Genomic DNA, 24,764 nt, shown 5'->3' on the forward strand with positions numbered 1-24,764 from the left:
ATGTCCAGGGCTCAGATCTCGGCTCTGGTGTTCGGCGTTGGGGGCTTTGGCGCTCTCGTCGCGGCCACCGCGTCCAATGAGTGGAAAGTAACCACCAGAGCATCCTCGGTGATAACGGCCACTTGGGTTTACCAGGGGCTCTGGATGAACTGCGCAGGTAACGCGTTGGGTTCTTTCCACTGCCGACCGCACTTTACTATCTTCAAAGTAGAAGGTAAATATAACAGCTTTGTTTGGGGTGGAAGCAAAATGTCGCTTTTCCCCCTCACCGCGCTCAAGTGTCTGTGTACAGTCTGCTGTTAACTGGGTGCTTAACCCAAGTGCCAGGATTTGCCTAAGACGGATGATGTGTGTGAGTGTTGGCTGAAAGAATTAAATCATGCCTTTTACATGGCAAAGGAAAATTAAAAATAATTTTATGCATATGGTGAAAGTCACTCAGTTGTGTCCCGTTTTTTGTGACCCCCATGGACTATACAGTCCATGGAATTCTCCAGGCCAGAATACTGGAGTGGGTAGCTATTCTCTTCTCCAGGGGATCTTCCCAACCCAGGGATCAAACTCAGGTCTCCTGCCTTGAAGGCGGATTCTTTACTGTCTGAGCCACCGGGGAAGCCCAATGGTTGTGTTAGAAATACCTAATGGGAATAATAGATGCCAAGGGAAAGGGCAGAAGTGACTGGCTTGTTTTAAAACTCATTTTGATTTGTCTTGTGTCATGGAGGACTCCATATATACACATATAGGACACACACACCACCAGAAACCATATGTTATACTGTTTTGTTTTCTTGGCCTCACCTCCTGGCATGTGGGGATCTTGGTTCCCCAACCAGGGATCCAACTTTTGCCCCCTGCAGTGGAAGCAGAGTCTTAACCACTGGACCACCAGGGAAGTCCTGATCCTATGTTATCTGAAATCCCTGTATTTCCTCAGGCCATTCTAACATGAAATCCATACATACATGTGTATATATTCATATATATGTGTATATATATATATTCACAGTGATATGAACATATGAGAAGACATATAGTATTGAGAGAGGAAGAGCTTTTAGAGGGGTTTCCATATTTTTAAAGAACTATGTTTAGTGATAAAATAGCAGGACAAGAAATTTTTTAAAGTAGCTAAGGGAAATAAAATGCCCATGAGGTTTTTGTCAATAGGATTTGTCAAAAATATGGATGTAGACGAGATTTCAACTTTATGCATATTAGAAACTATTGCAAGGAGTTTCTTGCAACATATTGCAAGTATATGTATCCTAAAGAGGGGAAAAATTTAAAGGTTTTCCAGTATAATCTATAAGAATATCAAATCACCGTGTAGTACACCTGAAATTAATATAATATTTAAATCAACTATACTTCAAAGAAAGGCATTTTCATACCTCAGAATACCTCCAGGGCAACAATTATTGGCTACTTGCTTGTATGTCATTGTGGAATTACTATCTGCATCTGTTTTCTGCCTATTAGATATGTTTACAAATCAGTCACAAGTTGTGAGTTTATTATACTAAAAATTGCCCCTGGTAATTTATAATACATAGAGTTTTCACAATCAAATGGCAAAACTGAACCTTGGCCCCAGTAAAGAAAATGAAATAAAATTTTAACTAGGAAGTTACTAAAGCATAATATTTTATGGGGTTTTTGTGTCAAATATTCATGTCATTAGTCCACAATGCCTGCCAAGGGGTAAAGAGAGGATATTTAGTTAAATCCAGGAGATTCTAATGACAATCAAGGGAACTGTTCAAGCTTGGACACAGGCCTCCAAATAAGATGGGCTTTCCTAAGCCCTCATTAGAGGAATCAATGCTCGTCTCTCTTCAGTCCCAACTTCTAAACTTATCTTGGGATATTTCAAAATTGTTCCTTCTGCTGTGGAAGGTTTCCCCAGGTGCAGGGAAAACTGTAAAAGGAGAGTGTTGAGGGGAATGTGGTTGTCATTCCACAGACCTCTTGGCCCACTTCCACCTCGGGCAGCAAGTAGAAGATATCTCACGTGGGTAAGTGTATTGCTTTGTTCTTTCTGGGTTCATTCTTTATCTATATACATATATATATGTGCTGTGCACTGTGCGTTAGTCACTTCCGTCGTGTCCGACACTTTGCGACCCTATGGACTGTAGCCCGCCAGGCTCCTCTGTCCATGAGGATTCTCCAGGCAAGAATACTGGAGTGAGTAGCCGTTCCCTTCTCCAGGGGATCTTCCCGACTCAGGAATTGAACCGAGGTCTCCTGCATTGCAGATGGATTCTTTACCAGCTGAGCTGGTATATATTTAGGTCTTCTATCTTTCATTCTCTATTCCTTAATGAAACCTAGTTGTTGTGAAAAATAGGCAATCAACCTTAGCTCCAAAGTGGGCTAAAGAACTATTGAAACCTTTTATAATGATTTCAACAGCTACTTCCCTAAATGTATCTTAGAAAATGGGAGTTAGAAATTTTGTTTCTAAATATTGTTGATGGTGATCCAAACAATCTTCTACCCTTAAACTTCATCCTCTTGACTTTGCTTCTGGATAGAAATATAGTGTGTTCTGTTCTACATCTGCTGTGTATGCTGAGCATGAGAGGTAATTTGGAAAACTTTGTTCACTGACAATGCTTCAATTAGAATTTGTAAAATTTATTCAACACAGTCTTTCTACTTTCTTCATCCTGAATCAAAATCTTTATCAATGATACAGGTTACTATCGAGATGTATGTTCAACATCAGGAACACTGATTCATATTCTCAAGAAAATGGACAGAGAAACTTGGATTTCCTCATTCATACAGTCATTGCTGATGATGCTGATTACTTTTCTTTTATTCTTATTTGAAAGCATAACAGTGAGGTGTTTGGAAAACTTTCTATGCCAATAAGCTCTTAAACATCACTACGATTTCAAATTGAGAAAAAATCTCAGATGCCAAAGAGGAATTAAAATGGTTGTATCGTGTTTTAAAATAATAAATTGATTTAAGCCTATACTGTCAATTTGAGACAAATCTTCTTAGGCTAGATTAAGCCTCCTCTAAGAAAGAAAAAGAGAAGATCTTTTTAAGCTGCCAGATTTTTTTTTCCTTGCTGTTTATATAACTTCATTGTCAAAGTCATACCTTCTTGTTGCTAACCCTCTTAGATGACCCAGTATAGCTACAGATTTTTAGGAACTCATTTAGATTAATAATGATGACATCCTTAAAAGATTTGATGTAAGCCAGCACCTCTTTGGACAAGAGGCATTTCCAGTTGTGAAAAATATAAGCCCCTTTCTACTATAGTTATAAGGAATCAACTTTAGGAGATTACCATAGTTGTTCAATCACTAAGTTGTGTCTAACTCTTTTTGACCCCACGATCTGCAGCACACCAAGCTTCCTTGTCCACCATCTCCTGGAGTTTGCTCAAAGTCATGTCCTTTGTGTCAATGACACCATCCAACCATCTAATCCTCTGTCACCCCCTTCTCCTCCTGAACTCGATCTTTCCCAGCATCAGGGTCTTTTCCAATGAGTCAGATCCTCACATCAAGTGACCCAAGTATTGGAGCTTCAGCTTCAGATCATAGGAACACTTGCAATTCAGTCCTCACTGTGGCCTTAAAGCTTCTTGGCTCATTTTCAAAGCACTTTTCTGTCTTTAGATGCAATATCCACTCTAGGCTGTGTCTGTTGTTTGGTTGCGTTTGGTTTTTCTTACCTGTGAAATGGTGATGAAACGAGAGAACGTAGGCAAAGTGCCTTGTACAGTGCCTGACACACAGCCACGCACCATGAAGGGCAGCAATCATTCCTATGAATACAGATTTCGATGCCAGGAGAACTCACATCTCAGTGGTAGGAAGGTGACCATTTCTTCTGTTCCATCTATTTGTTTCTAGCCAGGATGGTAGTAGCTGCTGCCTGGGACCCAAAACCAAATAGAAAGAGGCCTCTGATCCCTTGTCACATACCCTATGTCATATTTATAACAAAGTGAAGGCTATTGTGCTCATTGGATTAAAGTTTATGTTATCCTACAGGTTAGGATTCACTGTACATCATTAGCCAGGATCACACTTTGTGTCGAAGGCAGTTTCTCACCACAGATGTGGACCTGTTCCTTGTGTCAATCACATGTTGCATCTGCTGAAATGGGGAGAAAAGGCCCCCTTTGGGCTTCATGGTGGGAAATAGAGCCTCACCAGACCTAGGATGTGCTTGTATGCTCCAACCGTTACCATGCCATGTAACGTACCATGGCCTGAAAGCCATTACCATACCACATGCCCAACTCTTTGCAACCCTATAGACTGTGGGCCACCAGGATCCTCTGTCCATATGATTTCCAGGCAGGAATACTGGAGTGGGTTGTCATTTCCTTCTCCAGGGGATCTTCCCAATCCAGGGATGGAACCTGTGTCTCCTGAGCCTCTTGCATTTCAGGCAGATTCTTTACCTGCTGAGCCATTGGGAAAGCCAGTGAGATAGCCTATTTGTATGCTGGGCAGTCAAAAATAGACAAAGTTTCCTCAAATATTCCTGGTTCTGAGCACTGGGAAAAACTTTGTGACTGACAGTTTAATTTACTGATTTGATTCACATTTGCATTTTACAAAGTGATTTCACATACATGATCATATTTATCCAAAAAATGGTACTCTGTAGTTCCCATTTTACAGAGTAACTGAGACTCACAGGAGAGCGTATTTATAACTTTGTATGGTTGTTTATAGCATTTGGGGGGAAATGTCCAGGGTTTGTACCAGCCTAAAACCTGCACTGAAGTCCCAGCTCTGCCACTAATTTTTTGTGTGACACGTATGCACAGATAAGCTACTTAAATTCATTGTTTCCCTTTCTTACTGAGAAGATGATGATATTAGTTACATACCAAAATTTGTGGGAAGATCAAGAAAAAGAATCCTGTGTGTGTGTGTGTGTGTGTGTGTGTGTGTGTGTGCGTGCTCAGTTGTGTCCAACTCTGCAGCCCCATAGACTGTAGTCCGCCAGACTCTTCTGTCCATGGAATTCTCCAGGCAAGAATACTGGAGTGGTTTGCCATTTCCTTCTCCAGGGGATCTTCTCAACTCAGGGATCAAACCCATGTCTCTTACTCTCCTGCACTGGCATGGGAGTTCTTTACCACTAGCACCACCTGGGAAGCTCTATTGCATGAAATAGGTGAATATGTATTTTTAAATGTGGCTGGAATTTGTTTTAATCAAGGGTGGTAAGACGCACAGACATGAAATCTCGTCGAGAAGGAGGAAGTTTTCACACTCACAGATCCCCAGAAGTAGGAGCCTGGTTCCCCACACAGGCCCAGGCTAGGAAGCACTAGAGTCCGGCAGGAGGCTGAGGAGGGAGAGGAAAGCACAGGGAAGAGCGTTTATTGGGTTGTCTGGTACCCGCCCTGGTTGGTCATGATGGAGGAACATTGACTTGACATATGAAAGCTTGATCAAGGAGATCACTGGGGTGTGGGCTTTGGATTAGCTGATTTGTCTCTGAAAGCTACACGTGTATTTTACATCTAAGAATCCACTGGCCTTGGTATCCCCTTCCCCTATCTGCCACAGCGATGCCCTGGATGCCAGAGCACCGAGAATGCAGAAAATAAGAAAATACAGGGACTTTCCAGATGGTCCAGTGGTTGAGATTCTGCATTGCCATGCAGGGGACGTGGGTTCAAGCTCTGATGAACAGCTAAGCCTGCCTGCACGCTCCAGCACTCGTGTGCCATAACTAGAGAGTCCACGCATGGCAACGAATGACACGCTAATATCTCATGTGCTGCAGCTAAGACCCAACACAGCCTAATAAATAATTTAAAAAAAACAAGAAAATACAGTAAACACAGTATGGCTCTGAAATCCTTTGGTAGTGTTTGCACAGATAGGTCAGGAAGGCAAGTGCTTTGCCATCCCCCCTCCCCTTCATGGCTTCTCCTGCTTATGTGATGGTCAGTCTTTGTTTTCTTGTGGCGAATATTTTGTGTAGAAAAGGTTCAGGTATATTTCTTGCCGGGTCCAGTGCTCCTCTCTCGCTCATTGCCCATCTGACCCCAAGTGCGGCCAGCTGGCGCCTGTGAGTCTCCTCTGCTCAGATTCCCTGACTCACCCACAGGCTAATTCACATCCTCAAGCGGATGAACTCAAAGGGCATCTGAGCAAAGAGCATGCTGGGACCGGTAGCTTTAAAAACTCACCGCTGTTATGCATTTTTAGACACCTGCAGAGCATTTCAGAAAGAGTAATGCTCTTGAATAAAGCCAGGATAATTGAGCAGATTTTCAGGAGACAGCTGGTCTACAATTAAACTTGGACCAAATTTTTGTACACATTACAGGAAAAAACTGATGACCAAAATTAACAGTTTGGCAAATGGCTATGGTATCATATTACAACTACAAAAGGAATCCTCTAAGTAGTTAATTTGCTTATTCGCTAATGAGCTCCTTTCCATTCATTAGATTCCCAGGGCAGCATATGGGGACAAAGTGAGGACAGGACACAGGCCTACCCTCTGTGGATATACTGCTTAGAGGGGATGATCATTTAGCAAGCGATTAGCCCAAGACGGTTAAGTGCTGTCTGGGGTTAAGTTCAGGGCATAGGCAGACTTCCCAGAAAAGCTAATGCTTGAACTGACTGGAAAGATGGGTAGAAATTGGCCCAGAGAAAGGAAGGGAGGGCATTTCAGGTCAGGGGACTTATCCAGCTCTACAATTTATTAACTGTATGACTCCAGGCAAAAATGCTTAAAATATGAGCTCCCCTGCCTGTAAAATGGAAGTAATATTATTACTACTATTTAATCAATTAAATATAATTAGTATTATTATTAATTAGTAATATTATCTACTTTAGAGAGCTGTGGTGAGGAGGTAGTGAATTGATTTGTGCAGAGAATTCAGAGCAGGGCCTGAAGCATCTGCAAGCAAAGACCTCAAAGCAGAAGGAGCCAAGTGCATCAGGGACCATCAAGCACACTGGAAAGGCTGGACATGCAGGAGGAGTTCAGACGGGGCACAGGTACAGAGAGAGGGGAACTTGCAAAGAGATCTTTAAGCTTCATTAGGGGATTTAGACTTTGTCTTAGAGGAGCTGGAAAGCCACTGAAACATTCTGAGCAGAGAATTTCTGATAGGACTTGCATTTCAGAAAGATCCTGCAGTATTTCAAGTGAGAACCTGAACCATGAGGGCAGCAGTGGGAACTGCCAAGGAGGATACTTAGATGTGCGATGGATGAGACCAAGTAACTTGGTGACTCATGAGGGATGAAGGGGTCATGGATGCTCTGAGGTTCCTGCCCAAAGACTTGTGGGCAGCAGAAGAGGAAGCTGGCTGCAGAGCAGGTCCCAACCTAAGCTCCATTCCTTCTCCCAGGACAGTGATGTCTAATACATGCCAAGATCACAACCTATCAGATCCTCAACTTAATGTCTGGCTTTAAACATCAATTGGATAGAATGAAAGATAATAGTTTGACTGAACTGAATTAAAAAAAAAAAAAAACTGTGCTTTTTAGATGTTTAATAAAGAACAACAGGAAAAGGTGGCAGCCATAAGGATTAATGCAATCTGAAGCGCCATTAATAGCATAAGAATGTTCAAGTTAGAAGACGTATTCTCCCCATATGCTCCCCATATTCTGTAGCCAAATTGCACAGGGCTAGCTTGGGAACCATACTTTAAGGAACACAAATACAAACCACATTCATTGATTTGAGAGGAAGGTAACTAGGAGGATGGAAGGTCTTGAAATAAATTCACATGAGCAATTGTTTCACCTGGAAAAAGGAAAAAAAAAATATGCTGGGTGTAGGAGGGACTGAGGAATGGGAAGAAGATGAGTAGGACCAATGAGTAGATGATACTAGGGAATCAGATTCACAGGGGCTATGGAGAAATTTCTGAGTTGCCCAACGATGGAACAGGCTGTCCCACAAAGAACTGGCTAAAGTATCCAGAGGAGGCTGCTGTTGGTCCTTTGTTAAAAGGTGGTAGAAATAATTCCTGCACTGGCTGGAAATATAGACTGTGTGCATACTCAGTCACGTGCACCTCTTTGCGATCCTATGGACTATAGCCTGCAAGACTCCTCTGTCCATGGGATTTTCCAGGCAAGAATACTGGAGTGGGTTGCCATCTCCTCCTCCAGGGGATCCTCCCAACCCAGGGATTGAACCTGGGTCTCCTGCATTGTCAGGTGGATTCTTTACCACTGAGCCACTTAGGAAGCCCAGAAAGACAGACTAGGTAGTCCCTCAAGTCAATTCCAGTTTGAGATCTGAGATTCTGTGACATGTAAGTAGAAAGAGAATATTTAAACATCAGTATTTCTGATTTGCATATTGACTTATTTTTGGACAACTCATGAACTCCATGTTGGTTACTTTGGAACAAAATAATAAAAAGACCTGTCTGCCCTGGAGATTGTTCACAGTCCAGAAGGGAACATGAATTAAGGTAGTAAATGTTATAGTATGTTATTATATTTAAATCAATATATTAAGGTATGTTAGAATTAATATAATAATCATGCAATTCTCCATCTTGAACTGATAACTTCAAAGGTCCTAAGCAAGCCCTAGGGATGTGCCCCCTAACCCTTGCAGAGGAAGGAAGGACTGCGGCTAAATCCAGGCATAGAGTAAGCCCTAGTGGCTGGGGGGAGGGGCAGATATAAGAGCACAAGTCTTGCCTTTAACTGGATTTCTTTGAATCAGTATTTTTGCTTTATATGAACCAAACATAGTCCATGAATATAACAGTCAAAGCAGTCACCTTATTGGGAGACGCATTTTCTGCAGAACACAAAATGTGACTCTTGGTGACATGGGTAGGAAAATGAAGGCTATTTTCTCCCTGTCTGACCACAGCAGATGCTCTCATTCATTTACCAGCAAACCTCCAGCCAGTCATGTCTGGGGATTTTCACCTGCTCTGTAGGACTCTGACAAACGTCCCCAGGGAAGCTGAGCCTCTACCCTGGGCGTCGGGACCCTTCTTCAGTCCTGCACTCTCGATATGTGTTCTTCCCACTATGCTCAGCCTCCCACTTTCTGGAACAAAACAATAAAACCACTCTCCTGTTGAAACCTAGGCTTTAGACCTCACATTTTGCTCTGCCAGCTGATGTCTGGGTTCCAGACAGTACGTCTGTCTCGTGACTGTCCTACCCACGAATTGCAACCCGCCAGGCCACTCAGTCCTGACCCAATGCCTGCTCTCAACTCTGAGCTCCAGTCCCAGCTGGCTGGACTGCCTGCTGGTTTGCCCAGCAGGTTCTCCTGCCCCAGGTTCTATTTCCTTACCAGAACAGGCTCCTTTCCTACCCTCTACCTTGGGAAGGACTATTCTCCAAGATCTGAGAATGTGGGTGGGAAGGAGTGAGGCAGAAATCACTTCCACGGTCCAGTTAACAAAGGGAATGCAGTGGGTGGTGGTCTTGGTAGGAGATGGAGCCACAAAGAGGAGCCAACAGATGCTATTTAGAGAATTATCTAGAATTGATTTCTGTCATCTGGGAAAATACCCATGTTATTCTAATTCATGGCATCTGGTCCCATCACTTCATGGCAAATAGATGGGGAAACAATGGAAACATTGACAGACTTTATTTTGGGGGGCTCCAAAATCACTGCAGATGGTGACTGCAGCCATGAAATTAAAATATACTTGCTTCTTAGAAGAAAAGCTATGCTCAACCTAGACAGTATATTAGAAAGCAGAGACATTGCTTTACCAACAAAGATCCGTCTAGTCAAAGCTATGGTTTTTCCAGTAGTCATGTATGGATGTGAGAGTTGGACTATAAAGAAAGCTGAGCACTGAAGAATGGATGCTTTTGAACTGTGGTGTCGGAGAAGACTCTTGAGAGTTCCTTGGACTACAAGGAGATCCAACCAGTCCATCCTAGAGGAAATCAGTCCTGAATATTCTCTGGAAGAACTGATGCTGAAGCTGAAACTCCAATACTTTGGCCACCTGATGTGAAGAACTGACTCATTGGAAGACCCTGATGCTGGGAAAGATTGAAGGCAGGCAGAGAAAGGAACGACAGAGGATGAGGTGGTTAGATGGCATCACAAACTCAATGGACATGAGTTTGAGTAAGCTCTGTGAGTTGGTGATGGACAGGGAAGCCTGGCATGCTGCAGTCCATGGGGTCACAAAGAGTCAGACACGACTGAGCGACTGAAGTGAACTGAACTATCCTAACTCCCTTTATTCCAGATTCAAGCCAGTACTGGGAGGGTTAAGAGACCATAGTGCCCTCCCCAGGGAACTTCTGTTTCAATGCTGTCCTGTAGGGGCGCCCGAAGGTTCTTAGGGAGTGATAACTACCCTCTGCTTTATAGGGCTCTTTCTGCTTCTGCTTCCTGCTCCTTCATTAATCTCTCAGGAGTGCTAGGGGTGGGGAGACTGTCATTGCCCAGGGTGGTGAGTCATCCAGCTTGTGCTCTAGTTACTCTAGAATCATAAGACAGACTCACACCAGAGTGCTCACACCATGTGGGCACAGGCATGCCCACAGACACAGCTGGTTCTACAGCTAACTACACGTCCATACAAACTCTCACCATGCAAGCACCTCTATACATCACACACACACACACGCAACTCACCATGTAGACATCTCACCCATATCCCACACCACAGTCATCAGAGTCAAAAGACAGACTTAGAGACCAAGATTTTCACAGACAGAAATGTGGACCCAGTGAACAAAAACAACTGATCACCATTCATCCAGGCCATAGTAACAAAACATTCAAGTAGATCTGGGGTCAGCACAGAAAAGCCACATTCCTGCCTCATCCTCAAATGCTTTTCCATGCCCGGACAGTGCCTAGAAATAACCTTCTATTATACTTCCATCATCTTTTACCAGGTCCTCCTTTAAATCATCTGACCTCCTTCTGGGCCTTCCAGCTTCCTAAGTACTCCCTTGTGGGAATTTGGTGTCTGGCAGGTTGTAAAAACTCCATGACCACCAGTCTCCTTCCTTCTTCCTTCCGGGGGGCAGAACCTGACCCCTGACTTCCTGCTCAAATCCTAGGTTTTCCATTATCAGCTGTGTGACTTTGGTCTAGTTACTTAACCTCTCTGTGTTTCAGTTTTTTCCCCTGTAAAATGAGGATGATAATAATATCTCCCTTACGAAAAAAATTAAATGAGCTAACAAATGAGTTCACTACTGTGGTTGTTTTCTGCAACCCACAAATCCAGCCTTCAAGACTATTTTGAATCCTGATTTGGTCATCTCTGTGTCTAATATCGGGCTCCCCTGGTGGCTCAGCTGGTAGAGAATCTGCCTGCAGTGCAAGAGACCTGGGTTTGATCCCTGGGCTGGGAAGATCCCTTGGAGATGGGAACAGCTACCCACTCTAGTATTCTGGCCTGGAGAATTCCATGTCCCAAAGAGTTGGGCATGACTGAGCAACTTTCACTTTCACTGTTTAATATCATATAAAAGCTTTCTGCATACTCCCTGTGGGGAAGGAAATGGCAACCCACTCCAGTGTTCTTGCCTGGAGGATCCCAGGGACAGCGGAGCCTGGTGGGCTGCCGTCTATGGGGTTGCACAGTGTCGGACACAACTGAAGCGACTTAGCAGCAGCAGCAGCAGCATACTCCCTGTGGTCTCTGTGGAGCTCCTCCTCTAGAGGTGAAGACATCTTCCACCCAGTTCCACACTTAGCCCTGGATTTCCAAATCCAAGAGGATGCAGCATACTTTCTGCTCCTTGTTTTTCCCAAACTGCTGATCACACACCTTAGTGGTGGTGGTTTAGTCGCTAAGTCACGTCCGACTCTTGCGACCCCATGGACTATAGCCCGCCAGGGTCCTCTGAGCCCCCACCTTGTCAACTGCCAAACCCTGCAGAATCTGCCTGCTGCCCTCCATTGCCCCTGCAGGAAGCCCTGCCTTGTCTGTGGCTCAGCCTGTGGTTCACCTGAGCTCAGCCTCCCCACTCGCCCTGCCGCACTAGATTGAGAAAGACACTTTCTGCTCTTTGACTTGCCATCTGGTGCTGCCAGTTCACGCTTGCAAAACAGAGCTTCTTCCAGTTTAATTCTGAGAGCTTCTTGCCTTACTAAGAGCTCTAAAACCACCTCTTTAGTTATCTATTCTAGAATCGATCTGGGGTTTGCTATCAAGCACACCAATGGCCATTTCTGAAATGTACCCTTTTGAAATTTGAGGCATTTCCTTGACCTTTGCCCTTCTCCCTGGTCATTGCCTTCATTCTAAGATCATACCTCGTCCTTTCATCCAGATATTAACGTTATGAAAAATCTCAGGCACCATTCACAATGTTCCTTAGGGCCATAGAAAACAGCTTGTATTTGAAAGGCGCAGCTGAAAAATCAGAAAGTGATTTTATTAAAAAAGGAAAACAGCTCTGATTGTTCGAACATACTCACTCTCTGCGAACTTTCTATCCTCTGAGTGGTTGCGGGCTGAGTCCTTCTCTTGGTAATTAGTGACTCTGAGATATGGATGTGGCTGTTGGTCATGAATCATCCAGCCATGCATGACCACCGTCAGCAGAAAATGCAGCTCCCTAGCTCTTCATCTGCTGGATTCTGAAGAGGGGCTGGACTGCGGGGCCCTTTCTGTGAGGGTTACTTTCTGCAGGTTACAAGCAGCTAGGTAAAAAGTGCAGGGTAAACATAAATGCCATTCACTGCAAGCAGACCAAATAACAAGCCGTCATCTCCTCGAGATAGCCTGCTACCACTCGGGTTATCTGTGTTACAAAACATGTTTGAGGACAATTTCTCTGGAAACAGTGGTTCTTTCACAGGTCTTACTTTAACTCAAATGGTTGAGATGAGGAGGGGAAATAGTAAGCTATTTCCTTCCTGAATTTTTTTCTTGTCAGGATTTTCTCCTCATTACTCTGTTGCTTGGCCACACACCACCCCCACAACTTAAATGTGCTTTCTTAGCTTCTTAAAAAACATGTATAGCTATCTTTAGTAACTTAATTGAGAGGTCTTCTCTTCCTGTTTACAAACCTTGATTCTTCCCTTAATCAGCATGCAATTTTTTTTACTTTTTAATCTTTATCTTATACTTTTTTTCTTATGTGTAGAAGTTATATTCTACACTACAGCAGCCTATGGGAACAAATGCTAAATCTTAACATTTCTGCCCCCCGTTCAAATGGAATCCAGGCAGAAACTCCAGACTTTTCCAGGGACCCCTGCCCTAAATATCTCCGAGCTCCCTGGCAATGCCTACAATGATCTCGTCTCCTACTTGCTCTAATCTCGGGGGAGAATGCAGATGCCCCTCAGCAGGGCTCAAGTCCCACGACCACTGCCACTGCTCCACCACAGACACCATCAGCCTTTCCTCTAAGTGAACACAAAGTAGAGTAAAAACTTTGCTTTCGATGCAACATGGCTTCTAGAAAAGACCCCTAGGCATACGTCTCCCAATGACATCACTGCACACAAGCTCCTCCCACCTAGAAATCCAGCATCTGCATTTCTCGTTAAGGTCGTATTCCACCACTGCTGGCCTCTGCGTCAACCTGGCTCCTTCCCCCTCCCTCCCTCTGTCAGCTGCAGAGAGGCTTGTCCCAAGGGCCCCAAGACGGTGACACTTTACGGGCAGGTGTTTCCCACAGAGACACCACAGCTGGATGGCCAAGGCAGGACAGGTTTTAGTGTTGGTGCCACATTGGACTGAGACCTGGTCCTCCTCTCCAACGATTTAAAAAAGGCTGATGCTGAGACCACACCACTGTTCAGGCTCCTCACCCTCTCTCCCCACCCTTTTATGGAATTGATGGCAGGGTGGGAAGGGAAGCGCTGTCCTTTCTACACTCTGGCTTCATCTTAGCGGTTCAGGGGGGATGATAGCAGAGTGGGTAGTGTGTGTGAGGGTGGAAGGGGGCCTGGAGATGATGTCAGGGTCCTAGTGCTTGACTCCCATGAAAATTTGTCAATATGAATAGATATTGAGGACAAACTCCATAGGACATGTCACAGTTACATGTAATGCAAAAGGACATTTAGGGGCCTAATTCCATTCCCCCATGTCACAATAAAGTTTGAATTTCAAGCCTTTAAGTCCAGTTGAAGAAAAAATACCCCTTTACAGAAATCCTTGGCTGATGGACTCTTTCTGCCAGTGGGACGAGGCCATTCTCTCTCCAGGTTGTTCTGTACTGACCAGTCCCTGCAGCCACAGAAGGAGATGAACATTCCTGTTTCTAGAGGCATTGACAGTTCCTGAGCTCACCGTGTCTTCTCATACAATGTTTTGTGGTTCTCAGAGGCTGAATCTCATCCTGGGTTCCAGAAAACACAGCACACTGACAAGCTCAGGCAGGTAGCAGCCCCCTTGTGACTGGTCCCTTCTCCCCCCAGGGACCAGTGGGACAAGCAAAGACAAGGGCCTCCTAAAAAATGGTTCCCTCGAGTTCTTCTGCCTCTAGCCTCCAGTGGTCCTCATCGCCTCCATGAAGCCCGTGACAGAGTCCCCATCTCCCAGGGATTCCACAGCCTTATGCAACTCTCTTATGAGAGTTATTACCATCCACCATGTTTTTTGGTTTTGGACAATGGTGTGTTGGTAAATGTTAACAACCAATGCCCAAAAAAAGTACAGATAAAGTATAAATAAAGATATAAAGATAGATAGATAGATATACATATGCACATGTAAATACATATATATGTTTATGATAGATTTTACTGATGTAGGGTTTCCCAGGTGGCTCAGTGGTAAAGAATCCACCTGCCAATGCAGGAGACACAGAAGATGCAGCTTTGATCCCTGGGTTGGGAAGATCCCCTGGAGGAGGAAATGGCAACTCACTCCAGTATTCTTGCCTGGAAAATCCCATGGACAGAGAGCATGACAGGCCACAGTCCATGGGGTCACAAAGAGTCGGACACAAATGAGCAACTGAGCATCCACTGATAAAAGGAATACATAGCACACAATTTATAAATAGAAATAAGATGCACAGTAGTGTGTTTTTTTGACAATTTTTAAAGTATTTATTTACTTATTTTACTTTTTGGCTGCACCACACAAGACATGGGATCTTAGTTCCCCAACCAGGGATCAAACCCGGGTCTCCTGCAGTAGAAGTGCAGAGTCTTAACCACTGACCATGAGGGAAGTCCCTAGATGCACAATATTCTTTATCTAAACTACATGTGCTGCTGCTGCTGCTGCTAAGTCGCTTCAGTCGTGTCCAACTCTGTGCGACCCCATAGATGGCAGCCCACCAGGCTCCGCCGTCCCTGGGATTCTCCAGGCAGGAATACTGGAGTGGGTTGCCGTTTCCTTCTCCAGTGCATGAAAGGGAAAAGTGAAAGTGAAGTCGCTCAGTCGTCCGACTCTTAGCGACCCCACGGACTGTAGCCTACCAGGCTCCTCCGTCCATGGGATTTTCCGGGCAAGAGTACTGGAGTGGGGTGCCATTGCCTTCTCCGAAACTACATGTAATCTTCAGCAAATTGGACCCAGAATCTCCCAGGGAGTTGAAAATTAATCCAGTGAAATGTTCTGTTTGTTTTGGATGAGGGAATTCTATCCCAGAAAGGTCACACTCTCTCACCAACCTCAGGTCTGGTTGAAGGAAGATTCCTCTAATCCAAAACATCCTGCAATTTTAATTTAATTACAGAACAACACATTTTGCAAGTTAAGTTGGACTTCAGGATGACTTAGCAGAAAGACTCTGCTTTGACAAGAAAACAGGTGCCATCTAGAACAATAAAAATGACTGCACCAGGCCAAGCAGTTAGAGACAAGTGAAAAAAATAAAAACAAAACTGGGATGGCGTTTACTTAACATGACATTAGGAGCAATAAATTTCTGTGTCATTTAAGGTTAAATTTTAATTTCACATTCTATAAGTATAAAATACATTTGTTATTTTCACGCCAAGTAGACAATCTAGCTGTCTTTACTCTCTTTCTTTACTTTTCGAAACACAACTTATTTTTAGGTTCTGCCAACTCTTCTTTCTGATCTTGTACATCTGTCTGGAAAGATTGCAAGCCCTTTCCAACCTCTGCTCTCCTCCTGACCCACTTTTCTCTAAGGAACTCCAAGGAGCAAAGGGAAACCTCTGCTCAGGAATATTTGAATATTCATCCACTCATCCATCCATCCACCCATCCATCCATCCATCCATCCATCCATCCATCTATCCATTCAATATCTTCTATGTGTAAGGCATTTTGCTTGGTCATGAGGTCAGATCAAAGAAAACCAAGCTCTTTCTACAAGAGAGATTTAAACTTGAAGGGAAGACTGAAGCAAAGCGGGAAAAAGAGAAAGATGGAGCTGATACACATAAATATAAGATATGAATTTACCAGGTCATAAGTATATCCTGAACGGAACTCAACATATTCCCCTACAAACCACTTCCTTTTCCACCCTTCCTCACGTGGTCATGGTCCCACAGCTGCTCCTCTGTCTTCAGGTAGCATTTCACTGCACCCGTCTCCTGTCCACCTCTATAGTTGTCAGTTATGCATTTGCCCACTTCTTGAGAAGGTCTGTACCTTACACCTGGCAGATCTGATTCCTAGTCACATCCTCATCCCTGGAGATGACTCCAGTTCCCACAGGGAAGGACACTTCTCAAGACCATTATTTACGCAAAAAAACACTTTACTTTTTTCCTTCCCCATTCATCCCCATTGATGACCATTCACTCCCATGTCTAAATTATTTGGCTTTTCTCGTCATAGGATTAACTCTCTAGAATTCCGCCTGAGTGCTCCTTCCACTCTCTCACGCTGTGCTGCAGTTTAAATCAAAGCTAACTATCCCTCCTACACTGCAAATGCTTGAAGTCTCTGTTCCTCTGTGAGATACAGAACAACAGAACCTGCTCTTTATAAAGCAATTTCCATGTAGTACTTAACACTTTTTGCTAGGTCAGCCTTTTTTTCCTCCACATTTTTATAAAATATTTATAAGCATTTTCCCACAGTCCATAATACACACAGGGAACATTTACCCAAGCCTAGGATTCCTTGTGATCTGGGGGAAGGAAGCAAGGGATGGGGATGAAGAAGGAATGGGGAGATGTTAATAAAATGATTGTCACTGAAGGAAGAAGCTGTGAAAGATGCTGAAAGGGCAGGAGAAGCTACAGAGTATCACTTCAGTGAAATGCTGGATTATGATCATTTGCAGGGTTGTTTTATCCTGCTGAGGTGAGCACCTTAGTCTTTCAACTATGTTATTTTACAGCTCTGTTAAGGCAGAAGTTAACTTGTAGAAAACCAATGGTGATACAAATGATTGCTGTTCACAGCAGTGCAAACGATCTTGCTCACGGCGACAGCAAGGAGTTTGTCAGGGACGGACTGTAAAAACTAATTGTGTTATCTTACTGATTCCATCATGAATTAGTAATAGTTCATTCTAAAATCTCATGGATTAATAATGACCATTTATTATTTGCATGAAAGTCATGATGTTACTTTTTTGTTTTTTCACTTAAATGTTTTTTTAATTAATTTTTATTGGAGTATAGTTGCTTTACAGTGTCGTGTTAGTTTCTCAGTCAGTTCAGTCGCTCAGTCGTGTCCGACTCTGTGACCCCATGGACTGCAGCATGCCAGGCTTCCCTGTCCATCACCAACTCCCGGAGCTTGTTCAAACTCATGTCCATTGAGTCGGTGGTGCCATCCAAGCATCTCATCCTCTGTCGTCCCCTTCTCCTCCTGCACAATTAGTTTCTACTGTGCAGCAAAATGAATCAGCCACACATATACACATATCCTCTCCCTTCTGGACTTCCTTCCCATTCAGGTCACCACAGTGCATTAAGTTGAGGTCCCGGTGCTATACAGTATGCTCTCATTAGTTACCTATTTCACACATAGTGTCAATAGTGTATATGTGTTGACCCCAATCTCCCAATTCCTCCCACCCACTCCCTTTCCCCCTTGATATCCACATATTTGTTCTCACTCACGTCTGTATCTCTATTTCTGCTTTGCAAATAAGATCATGTATACATTTTTCTAGATTTCACACATATGCATTAATATACAATATTTGTTTTCTCTTTCTGACTTACTTCACTTTGTATGACAGTCTCTAGGTCCATCTACATCTCTACAAATGACCCAATTTCATTCCTTTTTGTGGTTAAGTAATATTCCATGGTATACACGTACCACACCTTCTTTATTCATTCCTCTGCTGATGGACATTTAGGTTGCTTTCATGTTTTTGGCTATTGTAAATAGTGCTGCAGTGAGCACTGGAGTATATGTATCCTTTTGAACCATGGTTTTCTCCGGATCTATGCCCAGGAGTGAGATTGTTGCATCATACGGTAGCTCTATTTTCAGTTTCTTACGGGACCCTCCATTCTGTTCTCCATAGTGGCTACACCAGTTTATATTCCCACCAACAGTGTAGGAGGGTTCCCTTTTCTCCACACCCTCACCAACATCTATTGTTTGTAGATTTCTTGATAATGGCCATTCAAACCAATCTGAGGTGATACCTCATTGTAGTTTCATTTGCATTTCTCTAATAATTAGTGATGTTGAGCATCTTTTCATGTGCTTTTTAGCCATCTGTATGTCTTCTTTAGAGAAACATCTATTTAGATCTTCAGCCCATTTTTTGATTAAGTTGTTTGCTTTTTGATATTGAGTTGCATGAATTTTTGTATATTTTGGAGATTAATCCCTTATTGTTTGCTTCATTTACAAATATTTTCTCCCATTCTGAGGGTTGTAGTTTTTGTTTTTAGTGTGATGTCTTTGTCTGGTCTTGGTATCAGGGTAATGTTGGTCTCATAAAATGGATTTTAAAGTATTTCATCTCTTCTATACTTTGGAAGAGTTCATCTGCCATATAGCATGGAGTTGATTATGGAGGGCTTTGTTTGTCAAAATAGAGGGTATCTGCATTTTATTACTTACTAGAATGTGCATTTCAATAAAATTTTTAAAATCACTACAAGTAAATACAACTTAAACAAACATCCTCTTTATAAGATGGAGAGACTTAAAAACATACAGTTGAGGAGGCAGATGAAAGTATATTAACTTGCAACAGTGAAAAAGGAATCAGTTTTGAATGGTACCTGAAAAATAGAGAATCATTTGAAAAAAACAGCATTTACTTGTAAAAAATTTTATTATGGAAATAAAATACAAAAATAGAGAAAATAATATAATCAGCTCCCATGTTCTCACATTCTATTCTTCAATGATTATCAACACATGGCAACTTTTGTTTTTTCTATATCCATTTTACTCCTCACCCTTACTCCTACCCTTCCTGAATTATTTTGATGCATCAGATATTAAAATTATTTTACTCACAAATATTTCAGTCTATATATTAAAAAAATGTGGGCATTAAAAAGTATAGTCACAGGGCTTCCCTGGTAAAGAATCCACCTGCCAATGCAAGAGACGGGCTTGATCCTTGATCCACGAAGATCCCACATGCCGCGGAGCAACTAAGGCCATGTGCCACATGCCACAACTATTGAGCCTGTGCGCCCTAGAGTCCACGCTCTGCAGCAAGAAAGGCCACCACAGTGAGAAGCCCTTGCACCACTAGAGAGCAGCCCCCACTCACTGCAACGAGAGAGAAGTCTGCACCACAACAAAGACCCAGCACAGCCCAATATAAATAAATTATTTTTAAAAATGTCCACATCAAAAAAATCTCTTTCTAAAAAAAAGCATAGTCACATAAACATCATGCCACCTCTCCCAGTTTACAGTATTTCCATAACACCATCAGATCTCCAAGCAATGTTTTAAATAGCCCTCATTTTCTCATAATTTTATCATTTTTACAGTTGGTTTGTGTAAATCAGTCTCCATATAAGGCCCCTATATTCACTATATTGTATTTGGTTGGTGTGTCTCTTAAATCTCTTTTCATCTATAGGTTCTGGTCCCTCTCTCTTTTTTTATGTGATTTATCTGTAGAATGTCCCATACTTGTTTTTTCTTTTAATTATATTCCTGTGGGGATCTATTTCCTGTAAAATGGTCGTAAGATCTAGGCTGACTTCATCGTGTTCATTTGTTTGGTCTTGCTTTGTTTGTGAAGAAGGCGTCATAGGCAGTGTTGTAAACTTGCACTGCATCTTATCAAGAGGTTCATAAAGCCATGTTAAGAATCATTGGTGGGTTCTGGTGTCATAGCCTGTTCCATTCATTGTAAAATTTCCTATCCGTGTTTCACCTAATCTTTTAAGTCATTGAAAACCATTTGCCTTCATCCATCAGTTCAATAGAGGTCATAAAATAGCAATATTCCAATTCTATTATCCCTCTTCATTTATTAGCTCAAATTCCTCTAAAAGAAGAAATTTTGTTTGTAAACTATTTGGTTACTCTTCAATAACAACTTCAGTATAATTCTGCAGGAAAAAGGTTCAGCAATTATTTTTCCTTTCTCTTTATTTACCAGTTTTCAGAATAGAGAGTTGAATTCTTAGCTTCCTTCAAGGTGTGTGGGAGGGGCGAAGCGCTGCTAATTACATGAACTCACAGATTTTTAACATATTCATTGTGCTTCAATCCTTTGCAGACCTTATTCCTTTTTGTGCTGAAACTGTATAATCTCTGGCCTACAGAGATCTCTGTTTCTTCAGTTTAGGCCCTAAGTCTTTGGGGCACGACCTTGTGGTCTTTGATAGTTCTGTGGCTTGTTGATATGACAAGATATTCTGGGCTCATCCTTGACCTTGATCAGCCATTTCTCCAAGAAGCTCTGTTCCTTTTAGTGGAAAATGTTATTTAGTAGCACAATCTAGATGCTAAAGGTATTTGTTGCTATGGGTTAGTCAAGGTATCTAGGCCTTTGTAACAGGCAGAGCTAGAAAGAATATTCTTTTAAAAAACAGAAAAACATATGTATTCTTACTAATATTTCTAAATCAAACTTAGGCTACAGGGTTTTTATTTAACCTCTTTGATTTCATATGTATATCTCTTTTATTCTTGCACTGAAAATCTTGGTTCCTAATGAAAAATATATTATGATTTGATAACTGTATCAGAAGTCATAATATCAGCGGGGGGAAATCATGCTAAAAAAGTAAATTCCTGAAACTATTTGAAATTTCTTTGCAGTTTGGGGGTTCTTTTTATCTTGTCTTTCTTGATATGTACCCAACTAGAACTGAACAATCCAATCGGCTTGGCTTTGCGCTCGGTCATGTCCGACTCTTTGTGACCCCCTGGACTGTAGCTCGCCAGGCTCCTCTGTCCATGGAATTTTCCAGGCAAGAACACTGGAGTGGCTTGCCATTCCCTTCACCAGGGGATATTCCTGACCCAGGGATCAAACCTGTGCCTCCTGCATTGGCAGGTAGATTCTCTACCACTGTGCCACCTGGGACGTCCACCATCCAATTAGTGTGGTTTAAAAATAGAAGCTTTTAAAAAGTGCAGGTTCAGCTGAAGAGAATTTTAGTTAACTTTAGAGGCAGAAATGACACAACCTGGAGCCATTTTGATCTCAGTGCTGTAATCAACTATTTATTAACTCAAGTTTCTGCTAATTCAGGAAAGGATATGCACATAGTAATATTTGCAATAATTGCTTTCACTTAACCAGCTATATTTAGTAGGAGGTAGAACCTTGCTAATTATCAATTTCCCAACTGGTTGAGAGTTCATTTCACAGCATGAGGCTTTGGTCTTCAGGAGGCAAGTACAAAGTCCTAGAGTCATGGAGGGCTGGCTTGTTACTGAAACTTACAGGTCACCTGGTTTAACCACTTTGGTTTGCAGAGGCAGAAACTAAGCCCAACAGAGTCTATTAACCTACCTGACATCACACAGCTAGTTAGTAGCAGGGATAGAACCAGAAAGCAACCCGCCCTCACCCTCCATACACTGTACCCTGCTCCCTTGCTCCCCTGTGTGAATTTTTGCAATGAGCAGAGGCCCAGTGGAAACTTGAATCTCAAGACTCAAAATAATCAATGTCTATGAGCATCTGCCCTCCATCATTTGGTAGATATTCCTAATTGGCTCCAAGTATATAGCAAGATGGCTTTTATTGTCTTTTCCCCCCTGTACAGGTAATAAACTGAAGAAAACATGTACTTGGTACAAAGTTAAAAAAGAAGATTCTTAAACATTTAAGACAACTTTCCCACACTCTTTTACCAAAAATCAACACATTACTTTAAAAGTAATTTCTACTGTCCTGGTTGTAAATGTTGTCTGTGTTTATCTAATTCAATAAATCACAACCACATACTGGGCTAAAGGAGATTTTCCGATAACCAGAACTCTCCAACTATGGAACTGGCTGCCTTGTAAGTTAGTGAAGTGAGGAATGGAAGGCTATGAGTTATCATCAGAACCTGCAGAGGGCATTTCTGCAGAGGTCGAACGATGGAACTCAATGATATCCACGTCCTTTATAACCCCGAGAATGGATAAGAGATTTGGACACTATAACTTGTGCGATGTGGCTTATTTCGGTTGGAGAGTAAAAACTATTTATACAAAGACACAACTTGTGTTTCCCTCAAGTTCAGTTTCCACTCACAGCTTTGACTTCAGAGTCTCAACATATCAGAGAACCAGCCAGAGTGAGCCCTGGGGGAACGTCTCCATGGCAGGATGGTTCTGGGATCCCCCTTCACACACACAGAACAGACTTTGTGCAAATCACAGCAACTGGCTGGCAGCCACGCTCTTCCTGATCTAGCAAGTTCTTTCCTTCCTTTTCTCTGGTTGACTTCTATTTAAATCATACATGTGTCCTTACTCTGATAACTTGCCTGCACACACCTGAAGTTTATTAGCAGCTAACTCCTTAGTCCAAGCGGAAAAGAGAAGCAAGTAGACTGAGAAATTTGGGACTCGGAAAGTTGTTCACCTACAGCCTGGGTGCTTTCAAAGTCACCCACCAAGTACTGAGCCCTCCTGTGCCCAGGCTCCCAGACACGTGCTGAGGTCCCTGGAAGAGACACAGCTGCTGCTCTTTCAGGCTGAAGGAGGAAGGAGACGAGAAAGGAGCTGACTCAGGAGAGTCAGGAGAGAGGGGGAAGGGGCGGGGGATGGGCTCATCTCACAGAGGAGGAGGCGTCCTGCTGGGCAGAGCAATGTTTCACCTATGACCTGGGAGGAGAGTAAGAGTCAGTCAATAAAAGACAGAGGAGGGTTTCCAAGCAGCGGAAAGACAGGCCCAAAGGTCAAGAACAAAGGAGAGGTTGGTGGATTCGAGGAACTGAAAGGGATTAAGACACATTGGAGCTCAGGCTGGAGAGAGAGAAAGTCTGGAGATGGAGCAGGAGACGAGGCAAGACTCAGGTGGTGGAGGCCCGTCCCTGCACCCTCTGATGGGCTACATGCCTGTGTGCTAAGCCGCTTCAGTCATGTCTGACTCTTTGCGATCCCATGGACTGTGGCCCGCCAGGCTCCTCTGTCCATTGGATTCTCCAGGCAAGAGTACTGGAGTGGGTTGCCATGCCCTCCTCCAGGGGATCTTCCCAATCCTTTCTATGCACACAGTCTTCAGTCCTAAAGGAGTCCTTCCTCAGCTTCTTACACACCCTGTCAGGGTTTTTCAGAGTAGTTGAAGTCCAACCTTTGCTCAGCACCTATTAGGGGCAGGCATGATATTGGGCCTGGAGAAAAGCAGTAATAACACCCAACCCCCCATAAACTCATAAAATTATGTTCTGTCTTTTTAAAACACCAAATATTAACCACAACAAATACATCCAAGAGCCCAGAGACAAAAATTAAGGAATAAAAACACAAAACAAAAAAACCCACCCCATTAACATCTTCAGACTAAACTTTAGAAGAGACACATCTCTACAGCCAAAATCAAAACTTTAAGGCAATAAATATCGTTCTAACTTATTTGACAGTGTTTTTCAATTGAGGTATAATTGACATAAAACATTAGTTTCATGTGTACAATAATGATTTGACACTTGGATATATTGCAAAGTGATTTCCACAATAAGTCTAGCTAACATTCATCACCACTTTTAAGATCTACTCTTAGCAACTTTCAAATACACAATACAGTGTTATTGACTATTGTCACCATGCTGTATGTTACATCCCCAGGACTTATTTTATAATTGGACGTTTGTATCTTTTTACTACCTTCAACCATTTCATACCACCTACCATATCTTCAACTACCAGTTTGTTCTCTGTATCTATGAGTTTTGTTGTGGTGGGTGGTTTTTTTTTTTAGGGGGGTGGGACTTTTGTTTTTGATAAAGTATTTTTAACTTCAGAGTGTGGATGAAAAATGTGGCACCATGACCAGCCTCACGATGAAGCCTGACTGCACTGCCCATGGTGTTTAGGGTCCAGGGCTCCCTGGGCATTGGGGTTCCGCCCAGGACACACCTGAGATCCTCATGTATGTTAACAATACCCTGGGGAGGGGATTCAGCACAACACGATGATACAACAAGGGCTGAGGAAGAGATGGGCTATGGGCAACCCAAGCGGCTGTAATACCCTGTGACCCCAAGTGACAGGGACCAGGTACCACCCTGTGATGGCTGAGTCGAGGCTGAATACTAAGAGAGAGTTCCCTTCACATCCTATTTCCTGAAGTTCTCATTTTTTAGATTCAGCTGATCTCCAACTTGAGTGTGCATTAGAATCACCTGGAGGGTTTGCGAAACCTGGGCCCCTCCCCTGGAGTCGGACTCAGCAGGTCTGGGGAAGGGCAGGAAATCTGTATCTGTGACAAGCTCCCAGGTGATGCTGCTGCTGGCCGGCCAGGGACCAC

General features: G+C 43.0%; 1 protein-coding gene across 2 annotated transcripts in view; it reads left to right on the forward strand.

Moving 5' to 3' along the window:
* The window catches only part of CLDN10 (claudin 10), a 95,398-nt gene continuing 70,634 nt past the window's right edge, over positions 1–24,764 (forward strand). Inside the window, exon 1 of one of the 2 annotated variants that reach the window (XM_081550332.1) lies at positions 1–214. In XM_081550332.1, the coding sequence (XP_081406458.1) occupies positions 1–214 (214 nt within the window). The remainder of the gene's footprint in view (positions 215–24,764) is intronic. The other variant, XM_081550333.1, reaches the window with a different exon arrangement.

This window comes from Giraffa tippelskirchi, chromosome 12 (assembly GCF_054371585.1).
Source record: "Giraffa tippelskirchi isolate mGirTip1 chromosome 12, T2T-mGirTip1v1.2.pri, whole genome shotgun sequence".
In the NCBI taxonomy this organism is placed as follows: Eukaryota; Metazoa; Chordata; class Mammalia; order Artiodactyla; family Giraffidae; genus Giraffa; species Giraffa tippelskirchi.